The following is a 21,218-nucleotide window of genomic DNA, read 5'->3' as shown; positions in this document are numbered from 1 at the left end:
TGAACCAAATACCAAACAAAACACGCCAGAGAGGTATCTCACCCCTACCTTCAGTATTCTCAGAGAAACTCCACCCAAAGTTCTGTTTTTGTTAGGAGGTATGGCTGCCTCAAGCTGACCCTCGGACAAACAACAGTCAATAATGTGACCCAATTTGGTAACACTTTATTTTAATGTGTCGCTGTTACAGTGTACCTACCTAATTAAGTACAGTGGTACAACCTGTGTAAAAACATCAGGTACTATCATAGTACTTGCATTATGTATTTGTGGGTACCTACATATAGTTGTTACATTGTAATACTGAGTGCTTTTACAAAACTTTGCCAATTTGCCTACATTTTTATCAGAGGCAAAGAGCTGACCTGAGACCTGCTGGATGAGGTAAATCTGGTCATGATAGATTTGATATGCAAACCATTCTTAGCTCCAGTCAAGGCCTCATTGTCTTCAGTGTACATGTAACAGCTGTGCTGCTACAACCTTGTTACTCTTTGATACAGTGGAATAAACTTATTAAGTGTACCAGTTAATTACTTACATGTACATATGACATGTATGTTGTGTCTTCGATGTCTTGGAACAGCAAGTACAATGATACCTGATAGTACATGTTGTTACACAGGTTGTACTACTGTACCTAATTAGGTAGGTACACAACAGCGACACATTAAAATAAAGTGTTACCAAGCAAACTGGGTTGTATAGCATGAAGGCAAGTGACAGGCTAATGGGAATAATGTCAGATATGAGTAATGATGTGGATGAGTAAACTCAACAATTACAAATATTTTATGCGAGGAGGTTCTTGGCAAATCTTCTGGGATGAGGAAAATGAGAATGGTACCTTGGTGGTCAGATGAATGTACGGAAGCAATTAAAGCCAGAAATAAAGCTTTCAAAATTGTCAAATCAAATCATTCCTATACCAACTCAAAGGTTAAAAGAGTCATAAGAGAAGCTAAAAGGAAATATTGGCGTGCCTTTTGTTGTAAAATAGGGGCAGAAGTCAAAGTGTGTGAAGGTTGGAGCATGAATAAAAAGACTGGAGGCATTAGAAGGGAGTTTTCTCTACCTGTGATTAAAAATAATGATAAAGAGGCAGTAACTAATCAAGAGAAAGCAGAGATGCTTGCGAAACATTTTGTTAAGGTTCATAGTTCAAAGAACTTAAATGATGAGGAATTGTCTTGGAGAGTTAAAATAATGAATGAGAGTAAAGGGCTACTGGAAAAACAGGTAAACGAGAGTGTACTAGATAGGAATTTATGTTATTTGAGTATAGGAGAGCGTTAAATGGGGTTAGGAATACTTCACCAGGGAAAGATGGTGTATGTTATAAAATGATTAATGAAGTCAATGATGTGGCTAAAATGGTCATTTTAAGTCTTTATAATAAGGTTTGGGAGCAAGGAAGATTATCTTTGTGCTGGAAGCATTCTGCATGGTTCTGCTATGGAAGGAAGGACTGTTAATTAAGCTGAATAGAATGGGTATCAGTGGCAAGATATTTAACTGGATTAGAGACTTAAAGGAGTTTCCGAGGAGAGAGGCAATATGCAGTTGAGAAGTTTGAGAAAACCCCAGTCTACTGAATATATGCAGGCCTGTACTAGGCTATGTCACTGGTTTATTATTTAAACTACATCATAGAAATTTATTTAGTCAGTTATCATGGTCACTGTATTGTATTGTATTGCACACAAAATTCCGCGATATGTCCCGCGAGTCACGTCAGGTAGACTGCAGCTGATCTGTTCGGGACAAGCGCCGTCTGTTCTTGCTCTAGGCCAGGGGTTCCCAAACTTTTCAACCCGTAACCCCCAAAATAACAGTGCCAGAGACTGGCGACCCCCACTATCCCTGGATGTGACTCAAAAAATAAAATAAAATGTGCGCACCGGCCATACGCACTAGGCTTATCCAAACACGGGCTTAACGACAACACAAAAGAACAGAGCAGCCTGTTATGATTTTACATATAGAAATTTACTATATGATAAAAGCATAATACCTTAGTCAAAAAATAATATCCATGTAACATAAGTGCACATTACTGCTGTCGTGCAAACTTAACTTTGAAACATTACTTTAATTTCCATTTTAACAGAAGAATATCTCAGTCAGGGTAATATCCACAAACTGTTGTAAACATATGTACATTGTTGCTGCGCAAATTTACATTTTGACAACTATGTTTCAGCGTTAATCTCATCTAATGAGATGGATGCGTGCTATGCCCGGAACACAGCAAGTCTTGGTTTAATTGTGGAGACGGCCACTGGGAGATCATCCTCCACATTTAGACGCGATCTGTATTTGTTTTTAATATATGTCAGTGCAGAGAAAGTCTTTTCGCACAGGTATGTGGAGCCAAACGGCGTCAGTATGTCAATCGCGGCCTTGGATAGCTGTGGATATTCCCTCTCGACTGAAATCCAGAACTCAGCAAGCGTCTTGGAATTAAAGTGCGGTCACATGACAGCTCTTTTATTTTTTCCAAATTTATTTGATTTATGGAAATCATTTCGCGACCCACCCCTCGGCGTCCCGCGACCCCCCGAGGGGTCCCGACCCCCACTTTGGGAACCCATGCTCTAGGCCATTGGCCAATACTTGCAGTTCACGTTGACGTGGCCTACACTTTTAAAACGAATGTGTTGAAAACAACACAACTTCCGTTGTTTTTATGTGTCCAGATAGGGACAACACATTCCGAATGATTCGTTTTAAGATTGTAGCATAAGTCAGCCGCAGTTTATCTGGAATGGGCCTGTTAATAGTCCTTCGAACAACATGGCTGCTGAGGGAGGCTAATGAGGAGCAATGCCTGACCATCCGATGAAAACTGATTAGCTCGAAATGAAATGTTATTTCACATAAGTTACGTCATAGCTGACAACTCCTTATGGATTTTTTAAGACGTCGATGGGAGAAATGAATGGGAAATTTACTTCCGGGCAGTAAACCCTCGCAGAAGGTGGGCGGTACCACGTGGCATTGAAAGCGAAAGTGTAGTCTATCGAAAAGACAATGTCGATGGCGGAGCCGTATCAACATTATCTGTTGTAAGCTTTTACTGGGCAGTAGGCTAATCGTGATTCAAGGTGAGTATCTCATAATCGATAAGAGCAATATGACTTTAGTTGTAGCACCATATCAAATCTAACTGATGGCTTAACTTATCAGGCTCAGGTTAAACGTGTCCGAAGTTTGTGAACAAGCGAGTAGCCTACGAAATGGCGGCATAGCCTTTCCAGTTTGCGGTTTCTCGCTTATAATCTCTTGCTAGCTTCTTACGGAGTGGTTAAAGTCCGTTCCAGTGATATTGTGATTCATATGCCTATCCGTAGATTGTAGCCTACAACGAAAGTTAGTCTCGCTTGAAATACGATCGGGAACGGGAATGCCGCGTGAGTGCATGGTTTTTGAGTAGCGTCAACGTTGAACACTTGTCTTGATCTGATCCGTGTTTTCAATTCGTTCGGCCGAATGGTTTTATTTAGTAGGCTTGAATGGTTAATGTTGTGTCATATATTGTTAGTGTCGACATTCAAACTAAATAAAGTTTGAGGACTATTCTGTTTTTTAAGTTATTGGTGGCTACTGTCTGTGAGTTTGTTCACTTAAGGTCAAAGTTCAGTGGAAGCTTGAGAGCAGTTTTGATGAATATTCATCATAGATCCAGGCAACTTTGCTGTGTGTGGACAGGATTTGAGGCCTATAAATCCTCTCACACACACACAGCAAAGTTGCCTAGATCTGCCTTCTTGTTGAAAAGGGGTAGGCCTACCGGCAGATCGTTGTAGTTAGTAGTGAGAGTGTCCTTTTCACAGAGCAATTTCTCCTCAGAGAAGCCAGCCACACATTAAGTTTGACTGGTTTAGTAGCCTGAACCCTAGTTTACAAAAAATCTCTATATATTGTGATTTTTCTCAAACTTTGTTAGGCTACTGTGTAAGTAAGTATACTTAATCTTAATAAAAAAAATAAAAAAAAAATCTCTGCTCAGCTGCTTTACCTGGTAGATTATATACTTTGTTTTAATACACCTCTAACAAATGAACAATTCACTGTTCTTCTAATGAACTCACAAAGGGACTTGACAGTGTTGTCTTTATGTGTGTGTTCTGTAAGTAACTAAAATTAATATTTTTCCAAAGGTCCAGCTTCATTTGCACATGATCCTGAATGGGGACAGCACAGCACAGATGAATCATGTTTTATCGTTGAAGGTATGTGATTTAATGTTATAAAACTCAATGACATGACGGTCTCTGAAAATTATTACTGCAAACTTGGCACAAAGCAAACTCAGTACTTCCATGTTTTTATAGACCAGAAGTATATAGAGCGCTATCAACAGTGTTCAACGGCATGCCAACACAGGGAGAAAACATGCCTGTTCCTGCCATATGTAGTGTTGGAAAAACACAATACAAGTAAGTTATTTACATTTACATTTATTCATTGCGCATACACTTTTATCCAAAGTGACTCACAGAACGAAGAATAACAAGCTACAGTTCAGAAGTTGGCATACATTTTAGCACTATAGGATTAACTCCCACACCACACAACCATGTTTTTTTTTTAACGAGTGGTGGTAGTGTAGTGGTTAAGGAGCTGGGGTAGCATGCAGTAGCCTGAAAGTTGTGGGTTCAATTCCTGGCTTCCAACGCTGTGCCCTTGAACAAGGCACTGAACTATATTATGTTGTCCCCAGAGCAACTTGGGGTTGACATATGTAAGTCACTTTGGCAACTGTATCTGCTAAATGAATTAATGTAATGTAAATGTTTGTTTTACTTATTTATGTGTATTGATTTTGTTATAGAAGCAAATTCCTATTTGCACTTAAAGAGTTTACTTATGTTTGTAGTGAGCTGAGGGTTGATCAGACAGAAGATCAATCTGTATGTGCAATGACTGAGCAAAAAGCAAATGGCATCACCACCTGTGGACAAGCATGTGAGTACTCAACCTATACACCTAAACAGTCTTCTACCTTTCACTTTTAACACAACTAACTAGATAGATAGATAGATAGATAGATAATTTATTAATCCTGAGGGAAATATTAGGCCTCCAGTAGCTTATACACTCTAAAAAATGAAGGGTTGGAAACCCAAACTGGGTTGTTTTCAACCCAGCCGCTGAGTAAAATGGGGTCCAACACAGCATTGGGTTACTAAATTTAACCCAACAACTGGGTTGAAATTTAACCAATGTGTTAAGTTATTTTGACACAACTGTTTAGTTAAAGTTACGTAATGTTTGGGTTATGTAACCAAATCCCAAAAAATCTACTGGTTGATTTTTAAAATACTCTGCTTGTACAAACTTTTAATAACTCAAAGTTTGTATTTACTTACATGAAAGTCACACCTTATGTTCAGCTCAAGGCCTGATATAGACAGTCTATATTAGAAATGGCCATCAAAAGCCATGCAATGAAATAAAACAGTTCAACATAATTATTTATTTGATAGTTTTCTTTATTTTTAAATAGATAGCCTAGTCTAAAATGCATGTGATACTTCCATGAAGGCAGGCAGATTCCAAAGTCCGTTTTGGTGTCAGCCCTGTCAATAAAAGAAAAAGTGCATTTTAATCACTTTTACAGAACTTTATATCAAGACTTTCATGATCCATTACCAGTGAATGATGTTGACAGACATTAAAAATTCACCAGGAGACAAAAAGTGTGTTCATGCCAGATGAGCTGGATAACACTAACATTACCATTAGCCTAACATTAGGCTGAGAAACATAAGTTCAGCAGTGCTAACTTTAGCTAGCTACTGTTAATCCTTTAGGCGCCAGAGGTTTTTTTTCGAAACATTTGATTTTGAATCTTTATTTCAAAAGGCTATATCTTAAAAGTGATAAGAGATAGAGACTTTCTGTAAATTAGAGAAATATTAAGGATGACCCAAAGTTTATGTAGAGATTAAATGTTTATATCTAATTTGCATATTATGACGTCATATGGTGGCGGCCATCTTGGATTATAGAATTTTCATGAAAAGTCGCATGTTTGAATGATAAAATGCACCACTTCTTTCCCCCCAAAATGTCCCTCACCTTCTGTATGCTATATTGCACAATACTGAATGCTCAGGTAAATAGTAAGTAGTAAACAAACTGTGTAAATCATTACTAATAAATGGCAGAAACAAACCAAATGCATGTAGCGGTAGGCTGGCCTTTTGCTGTAGAGATTTTCCATTTTCTACATACAGTAGGCACTCTGATTCCATGTATGGGGCACATATATATTATTCAGATGACACACAAACACAAGTAGACAAGACCTGTTTAGTTCAAAAGCTCACTTGCCACGGCAAGGCACAGATCAGGAGTGAGATGACGAGACAAGACAAGAGACAATGTTATTATTCAGTTAGTGAATCCAAGTTAATGTTACCACCAACAACCACCCAGTAAGTTACATGGCTATAATATGAGGCTACCCTGAATGATTTAATAAGATGTTGTTTGGCATGATTATTACCGTAAGTTACGTGTGTTGTGAAGAGACTACTTCGACTGTGTTGGCTAACATTAGTTGACAAACGTTAGCCACGAAGCATATTTAATTAGCATAAAGTTACCAAGTCTGCTAACGTTACCTACCAGCTGCTGGTATGCTAATTGTAGTTCGTTGTAAAAGTTAGTTTTGTTTCTGTTCAGCAGTTCATACCCAGTGACTACAGAACTATGTTTTTATGAGTCTGTTTTTGTGTAGATTTAACATTAACAGTAGCTAATATTAGCTGGAATGAATGACACAATTGTTAACCTGTTTGAGGCTGAACGAAATTGGCAGGCAGAATATTCCTTGATATCACGAAGGGTATGTCTCTGGGTGGACTTTTAAAATCCGACTGGATAAAAATAAATTAAAGCAGATACATACCTTCCGAAATCACCTGATTTCCATTGCATGTTGACAGCTGCTGGACTGGACGGTTGAAAGAATATGCCTGACGATTTTTTTTCTCGACCTTCAAATAACTATGCAGCTGTGTTGAAGTCACCCTGGTGCTGGGTAGTGTACTCCACGTCAGGTGGGGGAGAGGAGGGGGCACAGCCCTAAACTATCAACCCATCAGTCATAAACTATCAACCCAGCATGCTGGGTTACAGAAATGACCCAATATGAGTAGAAACAACCCAACAGCCTCAACACAGCGTTTGGGTTGAAAAAATAACCCAGCATTTTATAGCATTTTATAGTTTATAGTGTACAACCATAACACAACAAACACACTTGCTCACATACTTGAAAAAATGAAAGAGCATGTGAAGTGATTACAAAGGTCCGGTATGGACTGACCATGTGATGCATTGACCATGATAAGGTGCTACGTAGCATTTTCAAGGCAGCAATTTCACTGGATCTAAACAAATCAATCCAGCCATAGTATTCACCATAGTGGTGGTTTTCTTTTTTCTTTTATTTATATTTTTTTTTTTTGGGGGGGTGGGGCTTTTTGCCTTTATTTGGACAGGACAGTGAAGAGTGACAGGAAGTAAGTGGGAGAGAGAGATGGGGTGGGAATCGGGAAATGACCGCAGGTCGGCTTCGAACCTGGGTCCCCGTGGGCACTCGTTATTTGTGGTACTTTTTAATTTATGTTTGGAGTTCACTGCTTTGGTCAAATGTGCAATTTCCCAACCTTTTCCAACCTGTGTGTAGTCATACACACTCCTTGCATGCATGCAGGAGGGTCATTCTGTGTCAATCAGACACAATCTCGGAAAATGTTTGCTGCACCATCTCAAATTTTGCTCAACGTTTGTCTATGTAATGTTTAGGTCCCAGAACTTATACCTGTAAAATATTTTTGTTCCATTCCATCTTTTTCTTACATATTTTCACCATTGGCATGGGGTACTTTTCATAAGATCATCTCTCAATGCAAATCAAACCAACTATTAGGCTAACTGAAATAAAACCATACCAGTCTCTAGGTATGGTGAAGGGTATGTGATAGGGGTGTCACGATTCTCCAAATCCTCGATTCGATGTAATTTTCGATTTTAAAGTCACGATTCGATTCGATTTTCAATCTTTTTCAAATATTACTATTAATGCATTCCTTATATGTTATTTACTCTTTTTGGTCTTTTCCTTTTCTTTTTCGGGGGGCTTTTATTTTGAAACCGCTTTAAAACCGTTCCAACCGCGAGGTTGTAATGTAAACAGAATAACATTAGGCTAAAAAAGAGACGTGAACATATTGAAATGAAACAACACAGAATGTTAATTTGATTGTTTCAGCACACTCCGAAGAAGAGACCCAAGGTTAGTGTTCATGGAATATGTAAATGTGCATTTTAAGCCTTAAAGTAACTTTGGACTGTAGTGTAATTAGATTATCTTTTCACTTGCTAAGTTGAGTAGGCTAAGTTAGTTTTAATTGACGTGAATGAACGAATACTTCCACACCGGTGATTTCAAAGTAGCAAGAGGGGCTTTGATTTCGGTAGGTTGATGTGTAGGCCTATATTTTTTAACTGGCTGCAGCCTAAAATTAGAGGAGTGTTGACGCTGCAGTTCAGCACGTGCATGTGTGTTTGTGCGTCTTGGCATACATGCTGGACGTGACATTGGGCTGCATCGTCGATTCTACTTTTAAGTTCGAAGTTCGAGATTGAGATGTAATTTCGATCGATTTCGAAATAAAATCGAAATCGTGACACCCTTAGTATGTGATAATGTGGGGCTATTTTAATTCCAAAGGCTAAGGGAACTTTATCTGGATGCATAGTATCCTGGATCCATGAAGTAACTGGCCTTTAAAAATAAAAATCTGCCTGCCTCTATGGGAATTTAACATAGGGACATTCACTCCTCAGCACTCATGACCCCCCCCCACACACACACACACACACACACACACACGCCTACATGACTTTTAGCACTTTTACATCCATCTCCCTATGCTACAGACCTTTTATTTATTTTATTATTTCATCACACGTCAAAAAACACACACACACACACACACACACAAATATCTAACTTTCTCCAACTTTTGCAGCTTTCTCCATAGAACTTTTTATTTATTATTTTTGATTTCTCCTCCATCTATCTACCCATGTCCTTGATTGCCTAGCCTTTCTGCCCCCCCCCCCCCCAACCCCATCCCCAACACACACACACAAAAAACACACACACTTACATCATCACTGTCATCACCTCACATACATACAGCACACTGCTTGCTACAGTAAGCCTCCTCTACATACTTGCTGCACACTGCCCCCCCCCCTCCCTACATACACAGCACATTGTCTTCAGGATCTTCTCCAACCAACATCCTTTACATACTTACAGCATACTGCCCCCACCTACCCACACACACACTACACACACACACACACACAGTCACTGCTCCACTCCCCTCCCGCCCACACACACATCTTCACTGTCATCACTCACATACATCATACTTGCAGTACACTGCCCCCCCCTCTCCCCTACATACACAGCACATTATTTCATCAGGAAGCTTCTCCAACACACATCCCCAACATACTTACAGCACACTGCCCCCCCCCCCCAATACACAGCACATTGTCTCATGAGGAAGCTTCTCCAACACACATATTGCACACTGCCCTCTCCCCACATACACACACTATCCCACACTATCCCATCTCCCTTGTCATCCCCCCAACACACACACCAAGACCCCTGGCAATTGGGTTAGCCCCTTGAGCCGTGGATATGTCCAAGGTTTCTTCCTTGGTAAGGGAGTTTTTCCTTGCCCCTGTTGCTCTTGGGTGCTCCTTGTTGGTGCCCCCAAAATCCCAATCCTCCCCCACCTTTCTTATGCAGCCCTTGCCACTTAATCTACTAAACCCCTCTTCTATTGCGCTTTTTACCCCCCCCCCCCCCCCCATAAATGCACAAATAGGCTGACACCAGACTTAATTTCACTGCATTTCTTACTTCCAGTAACTATATGCATGTATCACCTTTTCTTTTCCTTTTTTAAGGCAACTACAAATATTAGGTCCGATGAATTAATGTGTGTGATGGTAAATGTTTAAAGACCTAATAGTGTTCTTGATAACTTTCTGTGTCTCAATCAGTGACTGCTCAAGAAGATACGTCAGCCATGAGTTTCGCTTTGTTTATGTTGTAGCTACACGCTTGTCTCATTGGCCTGGGGCGTTTGCTTAAAAAAAAGAACACGTCTGGAGGACGGTCTAAAAGTTGGATTATAGTGACACAATCGAGACAGCTGATGAGGTTGGCCAATCGGTTCAACTTTTTTGGATATGATATTGTGAGCTCTATGTGCGAATTCGGAGAAGAAGCTTAGGCTGTGTTCTTTCCGTGCATCAATGTAGACAATTTCTTACTATCGCGAACTCTTGTCAGGGGAGGTCATTCATTTTGAGTGTCACCTATGACTTGAACAGATAGCCTGCTATGCCACCCGATGTACTATTATTGTTACAGTTTTTAATCAATGCAACTAACATTATGTGTAAAGCGACGAAATGTAGCCAATGCAATTTATTATCCCGTCTGTTATGACATGTACAACAATGTTTTTCACAATTTGCGACGGAAGGTTTTGACTGAGCGTGTTAACATAAAATAATAATAATATTCAGTCATCATCGCGAACTGTTGAGTAAGGGTGTCAGTCGTGTTTGTGACGCACAGACAGCCTTGTAGCCTATTTTGCTTAGGCCTCACTTTTAACGACAGTCGGTTGTGAGTGTATGTTGACATTAAATTAGTCAACTTAAAACTTTGCTATTATTAATTTATAGCACAAAACCATAACCAGTAGGCCTACCAGAACCTTGCATATTAGCGTCATGATTTGTGTGCGTCTATTTGGCAAGGCCACTAGCTGTCATGGATGCGTTGCTAAAGGAAGGCACAGGTGTCAAAAGTTAAAAAATAAATGGAGATGGGCGGCTGTTGGAAACGGGGGAGAACTAACAAGCCATGGTGTAAAGAAATTAAAGTGCCAGGGGTTTGCTTTTTCGCGCTTTGCTGCAAGAAAACGTTTTAGCATGCCACCAATCAAAAGATCGCCATAAGGTTAACGTTCGTGCACTTAAGGACATCTTCCCTACCTGGTGCAACTAGCCACCACGACAGAGGTAGGCTACGTTTATCTATGCCTGACCGTTTTTGCGCTCAGAAAGTAGGCTACGCATGTTCTGTCATACCGCAACACGACCTGTCTCTCACCATATCGCAACCTCTTGTCAACCTTATACAATCTGTTGCTGAAGACAAAAGCGCCCTCTTTGTCGTTATCAAATGCGCAGACCTCCTGCATGAGCACACACAGTATTGCTGCTCATTGGAAAACTGAGTTGTCTGTAAAACTCAAAATTACCATGTTTTCATTAAATGCGGATGAGGCAACAAATGGAAATAGGAACAATATCTAGAATGTTCTGATTCGTTACTTTGATGAGGAAATGGGAAGTCTTGCAAACTTGATTTTATAGATTTTACTTGGTGTTGAATTGCATATTAACAAGAAAAAAAAATCTCCCTTTTAAAGGGAAACTTGGCAGGATTTCCCCCTCTGCTGGAGAAATTGTGCATTATGCTATTTCAAACTGTGGAAAAAGGTAAAGATAAAGCACATGGATTTGTTTACAAGCTAGCAAAACGGTTAGCATAAGTTCGGCAGACAATGTGGATGTTACAAGGTAAGAAACACGATTTAAACCGAGTTTCTTGTTTCTCACTTCTCTTTCCGGGACGGTAGTCTCAATGTTGCAAGGTTGGTTTTCCGCCTGGGGACGCTATGGGCAGCGGGAAAAGTCACCATTTTCACCGGAACAGGTCATTTAACCATCCAAATGATTTCTAAACAGGTTTATTACGTTGAAATAGTTGCCAAGTTCCCCTTTAAATACTTTTGGCCTGAAGTAATTAAATAAGAGTGTAAGTTAAAGCCTTTCTACAATATTGCAGTAGAAAAGAACAGCAATGGCTAATCAGCAATGGTCAGGGATGGTACTGAAATATTGTTTTGTTCATCAGGAAAACTCAATCTCAATCAAGAACACTCTCAATTCGCCTTATTCACATGGCGGCCATTGGCGGCTAAAACGAGGCTACAGGGTACACAAACCATAGGATTGTTATGTTCTATGCATTCACCTGTAGGTGGCATTAATGATATAGTAAGTGTACCCTGTAGCCTCGTTTTGGTTTAAACAATGGCCGCCGTGTGAATAAGGCGAATACTCCCTTTACTTTGCTGTTAGCATCTTTTTGTAGGCTACATTAAAAACCAATAGGTCGCGACCGCAAAAGGGGTGCTATCTCTATAGGTAGATATGAACAACGTATGACTTATGGCCTGAAAAAAGTTCAGTCAAACAACTTTTTTTTTTCACTTTAATCCCTGAGACTGACAAACATGACAAAGAGTATATTGTTTACTTCCTAGAAAAATACACTTACTTAGTTACATTGTATTGTTTTGACTCTATTTATTTATCTATGGTACAACATTGGCACTTTGCACACTAAATGCCTATACACTGAGCTATTACCACATAGATTTTCATGTGCCTACTAGCTAACCCACATACCATTTTATTTGTCTGAATATGACTGAAAATTACAACCTTCCTGTGTTTTAATACTTAAAATCTTCAAGCCCATTATTTGTGGAGAGCTCAAATGTTGGCATAAAAAAGAAAAATAATGATTGATACCAAATGCATACAAAAAAAATGTTATAATATATCACTATTTTTGTACTTTTCTTCCAAATCTAGGGCCTTGTAGAAAGTCAATAAGCATGGCGTGCAAACCTTTAATGGTTCAGTCATATTATAAACATGTCTTCCAGCATACAAAGTTTGGGCTGGCCATGAATAGTACTTTTCAAAATATTAATGCCCAAAGATTGCTACCCAGATAATGTGTTTTTCAAGCTGTAAAACTGTAAGTAATTTCAAGGGTTGAAAATAATATTTGACAGGATTTAAACAGAAATATTTGACAAGCCTTGGTTTTGGGACCCTTTCTTGATCTAGACAAGGTTTGAATAAAATCTGAGATGGTACAGCAACAACCTTATCTGATTTGTCACAGAATGACAGAATGAGGAATGAATAGAATGACCCTATAGCAAATTTGATTGCTTTGAACCTTGACAACTGATTAAAATTGTAACCAGATTGTTATGACATTTCTGGTATTTTACCCAGCAGATGATGAGGTCCTGATGAGGGTTAAGCAGCTTCATAAGGCCAGGCTAAAGAGCAGGTTGGACAACCTAGCTGATGCTGCCATTGTCCAAAAGGAGCATTACATCACAGATGGAGGAAATTACGGGGTATATGAGCAACATGAGGTTTGGCAGGTACAGTCATTACCCAGATGGGAGATCACAGAAGACACATCCATCAGCTGCAATGACATCTTCAAGCCCTTACCTGGACAGGAGAGGCACATCAGAACTGTGATGACCAAAGGTGTTGCTGGCATTGGAAAAACAGTCTCAGTGCAGAAGTTTATTCTTGACTGGACAGATGGGGTAGCCAATCAGGATGTAGATTTTATATTTCCCCTTTCTTTCCGTGAGCTGAATTTGGTCAGGGGTGATTCGCATAGTCTTCACAGACTCCTGCTTGAATTCCACCCTGAGCTGAATGAGCTGAATGATGGTGAAGGATACAAAGACTGTCAGGTTGTGTTAATCTTTGATGGTTTGGATGAGAGTCAGTTGACTCTGGATTTGGAACAGAACAGTAATTTGTCTGATGTAAAACAAACATCATCAGTGGATGTTCTGATAACGAGCCTCATTCAAGGCACTCTGCTTCCCTCTGCACTTATCTGGATAACCTCACGACCAGCAGCCGCCAGTCAAATTCCTGCTCAGTATATCAAACAGGTAACAGAACTACGAGGATTCAGTGACCCACAAAAGGAAGAGTACTTCAGGAATAGAATCTGTGATGAGAGTCAGGCCAAAAGAATCATCTCACACATTAAGGCATCCAGGAGTCTCCACATCATGTGCCACATTCCAGCTTTCTGTTGTATCGCAGCCACTGCACTTCAGCAGATGATGGAAAAGGACAACACCCAGGAAATCCCCAAAACACTGACTGAGATGTTCATACAGTTCTTGCTCATCCAAACAAATCACATGCATCAAGCTGAGTGTGAAGCAGAGAAACCGGTGGCCCGGATGGATAGCCTACTGACACTGGCGGAACTGGCCTTTAAGCATCTGGAACAAGGGAACATGGCGCTGTACGAAGAAGACTTCAGAGAATACAATACTGACATCAAAAAATGCTTATTTTACCCAGGAATCATCAAAGAATTGGCCTTTAATGAGAGGAAGATCTACTACTTCTCACATTCGAGTGTCCAGGAGTTCCTTGCTGCCCTTCATGTGTTCAACTATTACAAGTCTCTGAATGACAACTGCAGTACCCTGGAGGTTTTTCTTGAGAAGACCCATGCGCCACTGGCTGAGTTCCTGGAGGATGCGGTGAAGAAGGCGTTGGACAGCAGCAGTGGACACCTGGACCTTTTCCTGCACTTCCTGTTAGGCATCACTTTGGAGTCCAATCAGAGGCTACTGCAAGACCAATGTATTCTCGCCCACCCGATGAACAGCTCTCCGGGCATAATGAAAATTTGTCAGTATATAAAAGATCTGGACAAAGAAGACATCGCTCCTGAAAAATACATTAATCTTTTCCACTGCTTATTTGAAATGAAGGATCATTCATTGGATGAAGAGATTCAAGAGCTCCTGAAGTCACCGAATGGGTTCAAGTTGTCCCCTGCTCATTGCTCGGCCTTGGCCACTGCTCTCCTGACGTCCGATGGAGTGCCCGATGGATTTGACCTGAAGAAATACAACACTTCAGATGAAGGTCGCAGGAGACTCCTCCCTGCTATGAGGATTTACAGAAATGCACGGTGAGTTTCTGATTGAGAATGAAATTCTGCATGAAAAAATTGCAACTGACACACCCCATCATCATATCATACATTGCTCTTGTCATACTTATTTCTTGAATGTTGGCGATGTGCTTGCAAAGCAGCTACAATGATATTTATGGACAATAATGAGTGCTTTGTATCTTTTGTATTTATAAATAGTATGTAGCTGCTGTGCTTGGTATAGATGGTCTTCAAACTAGATACTATATAACTTAACAAATGTGCCTCAAATAAAAGTACTCAATAGTTTAATTCAACAGATAATACAAGTGTCGTGTTATTTTCTCTCACAGACTGACTGGCTGTAATCTCAGTGATACGCTTTGCAAGGCTGTGGCCTCAGTTCTGCAGTCCCCAAACCTCCTGGTCGAACTGAACTTGAGCAGCAACCCCTTCCGTGATTCTGGAGTTCAGTGTCTCTCTGCAGGACTACGCACCTTCAACTGCAGACTGCAGACGCTAAGGTGAGCTATGCCTCAGTATTAGACACATAGTGGAATCAAAGCTTGATAGCTTGCTAGCATGCTACAGTAACTGCCATGGCCAACAGCAATGGCCATATAGATGATGATGATCACTTACTGCAGTATATTGAGAATTCAGTCTTTATGCTGCTGCAAAGGTATGTTCTGTGCAGTCAGCACTATATGGCCAGTGTTTGTAATACAATGTGTACAAGTGAGAGACTGGACGTGGTTTTGCTTACAATTTACTGCCTAAACATTTTGAGCCACATTTGGTACTTTCATGGAAAGGAGGTCCCCTTAACAAATTCAACGGTCTCGCCTGTGTTTTCATGTTCACTGTGTTGCAGACTCGTAGACTGTGAGCTCAGTGATGCGTCCTGTGCAGCCGTGGCTGCAGTTCTGCAGTCGCAAAACTGCCTCAAACAACTGGACCTGAGCAGCAATAAAATCAAGGACAGTGGAGTCCAGCATCTGTCTGAAGGACTCTGTCATGCCAACTGCAACCTGGAGATATTGAGGTTGGCAATGGACCTTATTATGCTACCTTAAGGGTCCTGATGAAACTTAAAGTGAAATTTTACGGCAATACTATTCATTAAACTAATACCAGTATTGTAGTGTTATCAGTTTGCGCAACGTTAGTTTCTTTTTCGATAGGACAGTCAGGAACCCTGCATTATTAAAAAATGTTTAGTCTTTTATTCATGTCCTCACTGTGTTGCAGACTTGCAGACTGTGACCTCAGTGATGTGTCCTGTGCAGCCGTGGCTGCAGTCCTGCAGTCGACCAACTCCCTCAAACAACTGGACCTGAGCAGCAATAAAATCAAGGACAGTGGAGTCCAGGATCTGTCTGCGGGACTGTGTCATGACAACTGCAACCTGAGGATATTGAGGTACATTATTACCAAACTCTGAGTATAGTGAGCACATTTCTAGGTGAACTTTAGCAGTTGTTTGTTAGTGTTATTAGTTACTCTGCCTACTATTATTATCCTGTTCACAAAGTGATGAAGGTTCCTGCTTTGTCTGACTTCTGCAAGTTGCTTGTCCAGCTTGTTTCACCAGAGGCAGAGTCATATCACAAGTGACCTTTTGCTGTGCAACTCATGCTAGTGTCGTATATGGTTTTGTGATCTGCTGATATATGTACGTTAAATTAATTTATCACCCGGAGAGAAGAAATACTCTTTTCTGATTGGCTGGCGGGTGGCCTTTAATTCTGAATAACAGGACACCGTTCCATATCAATGCTTATGAATGGTAACTATAACAACCATAGTAGGACGACGGTTGCAGCGCTCCAGAATCTTTTGGTTGCAGGCTTCCCAACAATGGAATCAACTGTAAACAAGCTAACTGTCCATGCTAAAGTTGTACAACAAGCTGAACTAGTGAGCTTCTTTTTAAACAGAACCGCGTGTTTACAGTGGCAACCGGGTGATAAGCGGGATAACGGCCTTCGAGGTGTGTCCAGTTATACGGAATTAATGGACTTGGGCGGAGGCAACTTTGCCCCTCGCCCTCGTCCATTAATTCCGTATAACAGGACACCTCGGCGGCCGTTATCCCTTACTTATAAAGCACATTTATACACAGCTTATGCTGTCCAAAGTGCTGTTCAGATCACAATCAAAACAGAAAGAAAAATGAAAGAAAAAGAAAGGAAAAATAAGATCAAAATGAAATTAATTTACACATATATCTATACATGAACAAGGAACAGCAGGACACTGAAATCAAGCATAGCGTGTTAAAAGGACAGAGAAAGCCAGAGAGTAGTGGGTTTTGAGGCTGGATTTAAAAACAGTGATGGAAGGGGCAGTGTTTTATATCAAGTGTTTACATTTACACAATACACAGCATTCAGTATTTATGTTGTTCATTGTGTGTTGCAGGCTCTCTGACTGCAAATTGAGGACCAAGTCGTGTGAAGCTGTGGCGTCGGTGTTGAGGTCAGTCAACTCCCTGGCAGAGCTGGACCTCAGCAACAACGTCCTCAAAGACTCTAGCCTTCAGCACCTCTCCGTGGGGCTCAGCAGTCCGGAGTGTAAACTGCAAAAACTAAGGTTAGTGTTACACATACATTTACCATTAATAGATTCACTTATTCACTTAAAACGTTTTCAGGCGAGTAAAAAACTTGAATTTTCAAGTTTTTGCATTTCATATTATGGTCATATTCCAGTTTCAAGCATTGTCATATGGTCAATTCTAGTGGCTGTAGCAACTTCTTTCAGTGTTTCTCTACTTAAATGCGCCTCCCATGTCAATCTGTTGATCTTCATATATTTTTGTTATAGTTTATATATGGATGTTCTCCTTAACATGGTCCTTAACTCTTCATTTCTCTTCCTTCAGTGTCAAAGACTGCCAGATCTCAGACGAGGGTTTCCGTTTGCTGAGCGAGGCTCTGATCACAAACCCCTCGCATCTGAGAGAGCTGGACATTCGGTACAATAACCAGGGAGACTCAACACTGAAGCTGCTCTCTGCCAGACTGAAGGACTACCACTGTGCACTAAAGACACTTTAGTATGTATTACAATGACACACAAGTACATTAGTATGTATTGCAATCACACACAAGTACATTAGTATGCGTTACAATCACACACAAGTACATTAGTATGCGTTACAATCACACACAAGTACATTAGTATGTGTTACAATCACACACAAGTACATTAGTATGTATTACAATCACACACAAGTACATTAGTATGTGTTACAATCACACACAAGTACATTAGTATGTGTTACAATCACACACAAGTACATTAGTATGTGTTACAATCACACACAAGTACATTAGTATGTATTACAATCACACACAAGTACATTAGTTCATTTTTGCCGGCATGTTTACATGGCATGTGATAAACTACAGTCCAGCACAAATGTATTCATACTATGACAAATTATCAATGACAATTGAAATGACAATCACAAAAATAGTGTGTTGATAGAAATGAAAACATTACAACTAAATAAAACATTAAATTAAATTACATTACATTTCTTGGTCAAAAAAGAATAAAGCCATATTAAATCAAACTGTGGCATGGTTTTGAAGAATTAAGGTCTTAATTATATAAAATGAAAGACAGAAAGTCGATATGCAGAATTTGAACCAATTTGACACACTGAACAAATTGCAAAGTACAGAGAAGTCCACTGATTAGCCAAAAATAGTTGTTTTGCCCATAGAGATTTCTAGATTGTATTTAGATTCCAATGCTATTCCCTCACTCCGTATACATCAAATATGCTTGCTGTACCTTTTTTGAGACTTTGTTTAATTTGTGTGTGTGTGTGTGTGTGTGTGTGTGTGTGTGTCCTTTTATCCCACAGTTTCTTTCCTGAAATTAGATTGAGGCCAGATATGCAGGGCTGTAAGTACTTATTTTTATTTGTTTTATTATGTGTTTTACTAACCTATGCAATAGACACTTTCACTCCTCAGATACTGATGAGTATGTTTATTTCCCCCTCTCCTCTCATCTGCAGATCCTTGTGATCTCACCTTGGACCCAAACACGGCAAACAGAAACCTCTTGCTCTCCGAGGGGAACAGAAAGGTGACCTGTGTGAGTGAGGAGCAACCTTATCCTGACCACCCAGAGAGATTCGACTACTGGTATCAGGTTCTGTGCCGAGAGGGTCTGTCTGGACGCTGCTACTGGGAGGTGGAGTGGAGTGGCAGAGGGGTCACACTCTGCCTGTCGTATAGAAGCGCATCCAGAAAGGGAGATGGCCGTGCTACTGTGATGGGGAATAATGCCAAGTCCTGGATGGTCGACTTGAACACTCACTTAGCCTGGCACAATGACAAACACACGGGCATCCCGACCCCTTACGTCCAGTCCAAAAGAGTCAGAGTGGACCTGGACTGGCCGGCCGGCACTCTGTCCTTCTACAGCGTCTCCTCCTCTGACACTCTCACCCTCCTGCACACGTTCCGCTCCCCATTCACTGAGCCCCTCTATCCAGGGTTTGGGCTACTGGTTGGCTCCACTGTAACCCTGTGGCAGATAACACAGGACCCTCCTTTTGCAGCAGGAACGCCATACACAGAGTCATACACACGGACAAGGCCTCCTTATCCGACAGGAACTCCATACACACAGACAAACACACGGACAAGCCCTCCTTATCCAACAGGAACTCCATACACACAGTCAAACGCTCCATATCCGACAGGAACTCCATACACAGAATCAAACACTCCATATCCAACAGGAACTCCATACACACAGTCAAACACTCCTTATCCAACAGGAACTCCATACACACAGTCATACACACGGGCAACCCCTCCTTATCCGACAGGAACTCCATACACACAGTCATACACACGGGCAACCCCTCCTTATCCGACAGGAACTCCATACACACAGTCATACACACGGGCAAATCCACTATAACTTTCTACAAATGATTATATTGTACTGTCAGTGATTTATATTGTACTGTTGGGATGTTTCATTATGTATTTAGCATTTGCAAAAAAAAAAAGATTTGAAATAAAATAATTTCAGAATATATTTTATTATTACTTGTGTGACTTGTCACTATAGAGATGACACAGTAAACCAGTTTACAAATAATATAATAATTTTCTCAAGTAAGTATTGATTCATCAACAAACATCATTCTCTCTACAAAATCAAATATTAAAAGATAACATTAATGTTAATACAATGATGTGCCTTAAGGAGCATTGCTGTGTAGGGGACAAAAGCATAATACCAACCAATGATAACACAGGACACATACAAACGGACAAAGTCATTGTAACTTTCTACAAATGTTTACATTGTACTGTTGTAATTTTGTATCTTGTATTTAGCATTTGCAACAAATAAAGAATTTATTTAAAATTATGTAATTTCAAAATGTTTTATTATGAGTTGTGAATGTACAACACAGTTGTACTTTATATTTACAAATAATAGTAGCCTTTGTATTTTGTCAAGTCAATATTGATTCATCATTTAACAAAAAACAGTCTACAAAATCAAATATGCAAAGACAACATTAATAAAATAGCAACATGACTAAGGCGTTGCAGTGTAGGGAGTAAAAGCATAAGTCCAAATCTATTAAGTAGGAATATGAGTAAAAGGCACTTGCAGCAATACAGTAATGCACTTGAGAACCCAGTGTGTACATACAGTACACAGCCACACAGGATCAGGGGGGGGGGGGGGTATTCCAAGTATGGGGTTTAGTGGAAAAACTGGGTAAGATAACTAAGAGTAAAGTGGTAAGTCTCCTAGGACAAGAGCCCTATGGCATTGTTTTGTTAGGAGAATGAAGCCATACAGCTCTTCTATTAGGAGGTTTACCACTTACTCTGAGTATACTTACCAGGTTTGTCACTAAACCACGTACTTGGAATACCTCCCTGTACTACAGGACAAGTGAGGTTAGGCACGTATCTAGGTAACGTCGGGAGGAACCACTCTTTAGGAACACAACACATTTAGAACAATTGATAGAATAGATGGTCGTTCTGTGTCCCTTTAGAGATCAGCGGTTTATCCCGGGGTTACCTGGAGAAAGTAGTAAGCTCACTTTGTAGTCCACCCTTTGGGGGTGGGGGTTTCTGTCTACGTAATTCAGTGGCAAACCTGGGAAAACCTGGACTCTGAGTGGTACACCTTATTTTGTGTGTGTGTGTGTGTGTGTGTGTGTGTGTGTGTGTGTGTGTTGTAGACTCAGTCTGAATGTTCAGGAGTCTGTCTGTGTGGCACCTTCTGGTCC

The 21,218-nt window shown here is 40.4% G+C and overlaps 2 protein-coding genes across 3 annotated transcripts in view; one reads left to right on the top strand and one right to left on the bottom strand.

Annotated features, from left to right (window-relative positions):
* Positions 1–3,011: 3,011 nt before the first annotated feature.
* On the top strand, positions 3,012–20,335 carry LOC143122911 (NACHT, LRR and PYD domains-containing protein 3-like). Of its 2 annotated transcripts, none has more exons than XM_076283925.1 (12): positions 3,012–3,107; positions 4,164–4,235; positions 4,338–4,442; positions 4,883–4,971; positions 13,228–14,959; positions 15,277–15,447; positions 15,798–15,968; positions 16,175–16,345; positions 17,348–17,518; positions 17,811–17,984; positions 18,804–18,844; positions 18,960–20,335. In XM_076283925.1, exons 3-12 carry the CDS (start codon positions 4,378–4,380, stop codon positions 19,874–19,876), a joined length of 3,702 nt encoding a protein of 1,233 aa, XP_076140040.1. In that variant the 5' UTR covers positions 3,012–3,107; positions 4,164–4,235; positions 4,338–4,377; the 3' UTR covers positions 19,877–20,335. The 2 variants fall into 2 exon arrangements, with proteins under 2 accessions (XP_076140040.1, XP_076140032.1); XM_076283917.1 differs by having other exon boundaries at positions 13,225–14,959.
* Positions 20,336–20,877: 542 nt separating this feature from the next.
* LOC143123089 (epoxide hydrolase 1-like) overlaps positions 20,878–21,218 on the bottom strand; it is a 6,871-nt gene continuing 6,530 nt past the window's right edge. The window contains exon 9 of the mRNA XM_076284216.1: positions 20,878–21,218. This exon is cut by the window's right edge and continues 509 nt beyond it. The gene's annotated coding sequence lies outside the window, so the exon portion shown is untranslated.

Source organism: Alosa pseudoharengus, unplaced genomic scaffold (genome assembly GCF_046254945.1).
Source record: "Alosa pseudoharengus isolate Yale_2024_CS ecotype anadromous, Long Island Sound unplaced genomic scaffold, YU_APseudo_1.1 YU_APseudo_1.1_scf_1, whole genome shotgun sequence".
NCBI lineage: Eukaryota > Metazoa > Chordata > Actinopteri > Clupeiformes > Clupeidae > Alosa > Alosa pseudoharengus.
This window is presented reverse-complemented; position numbering and strand designations above follow the sequence as displayed.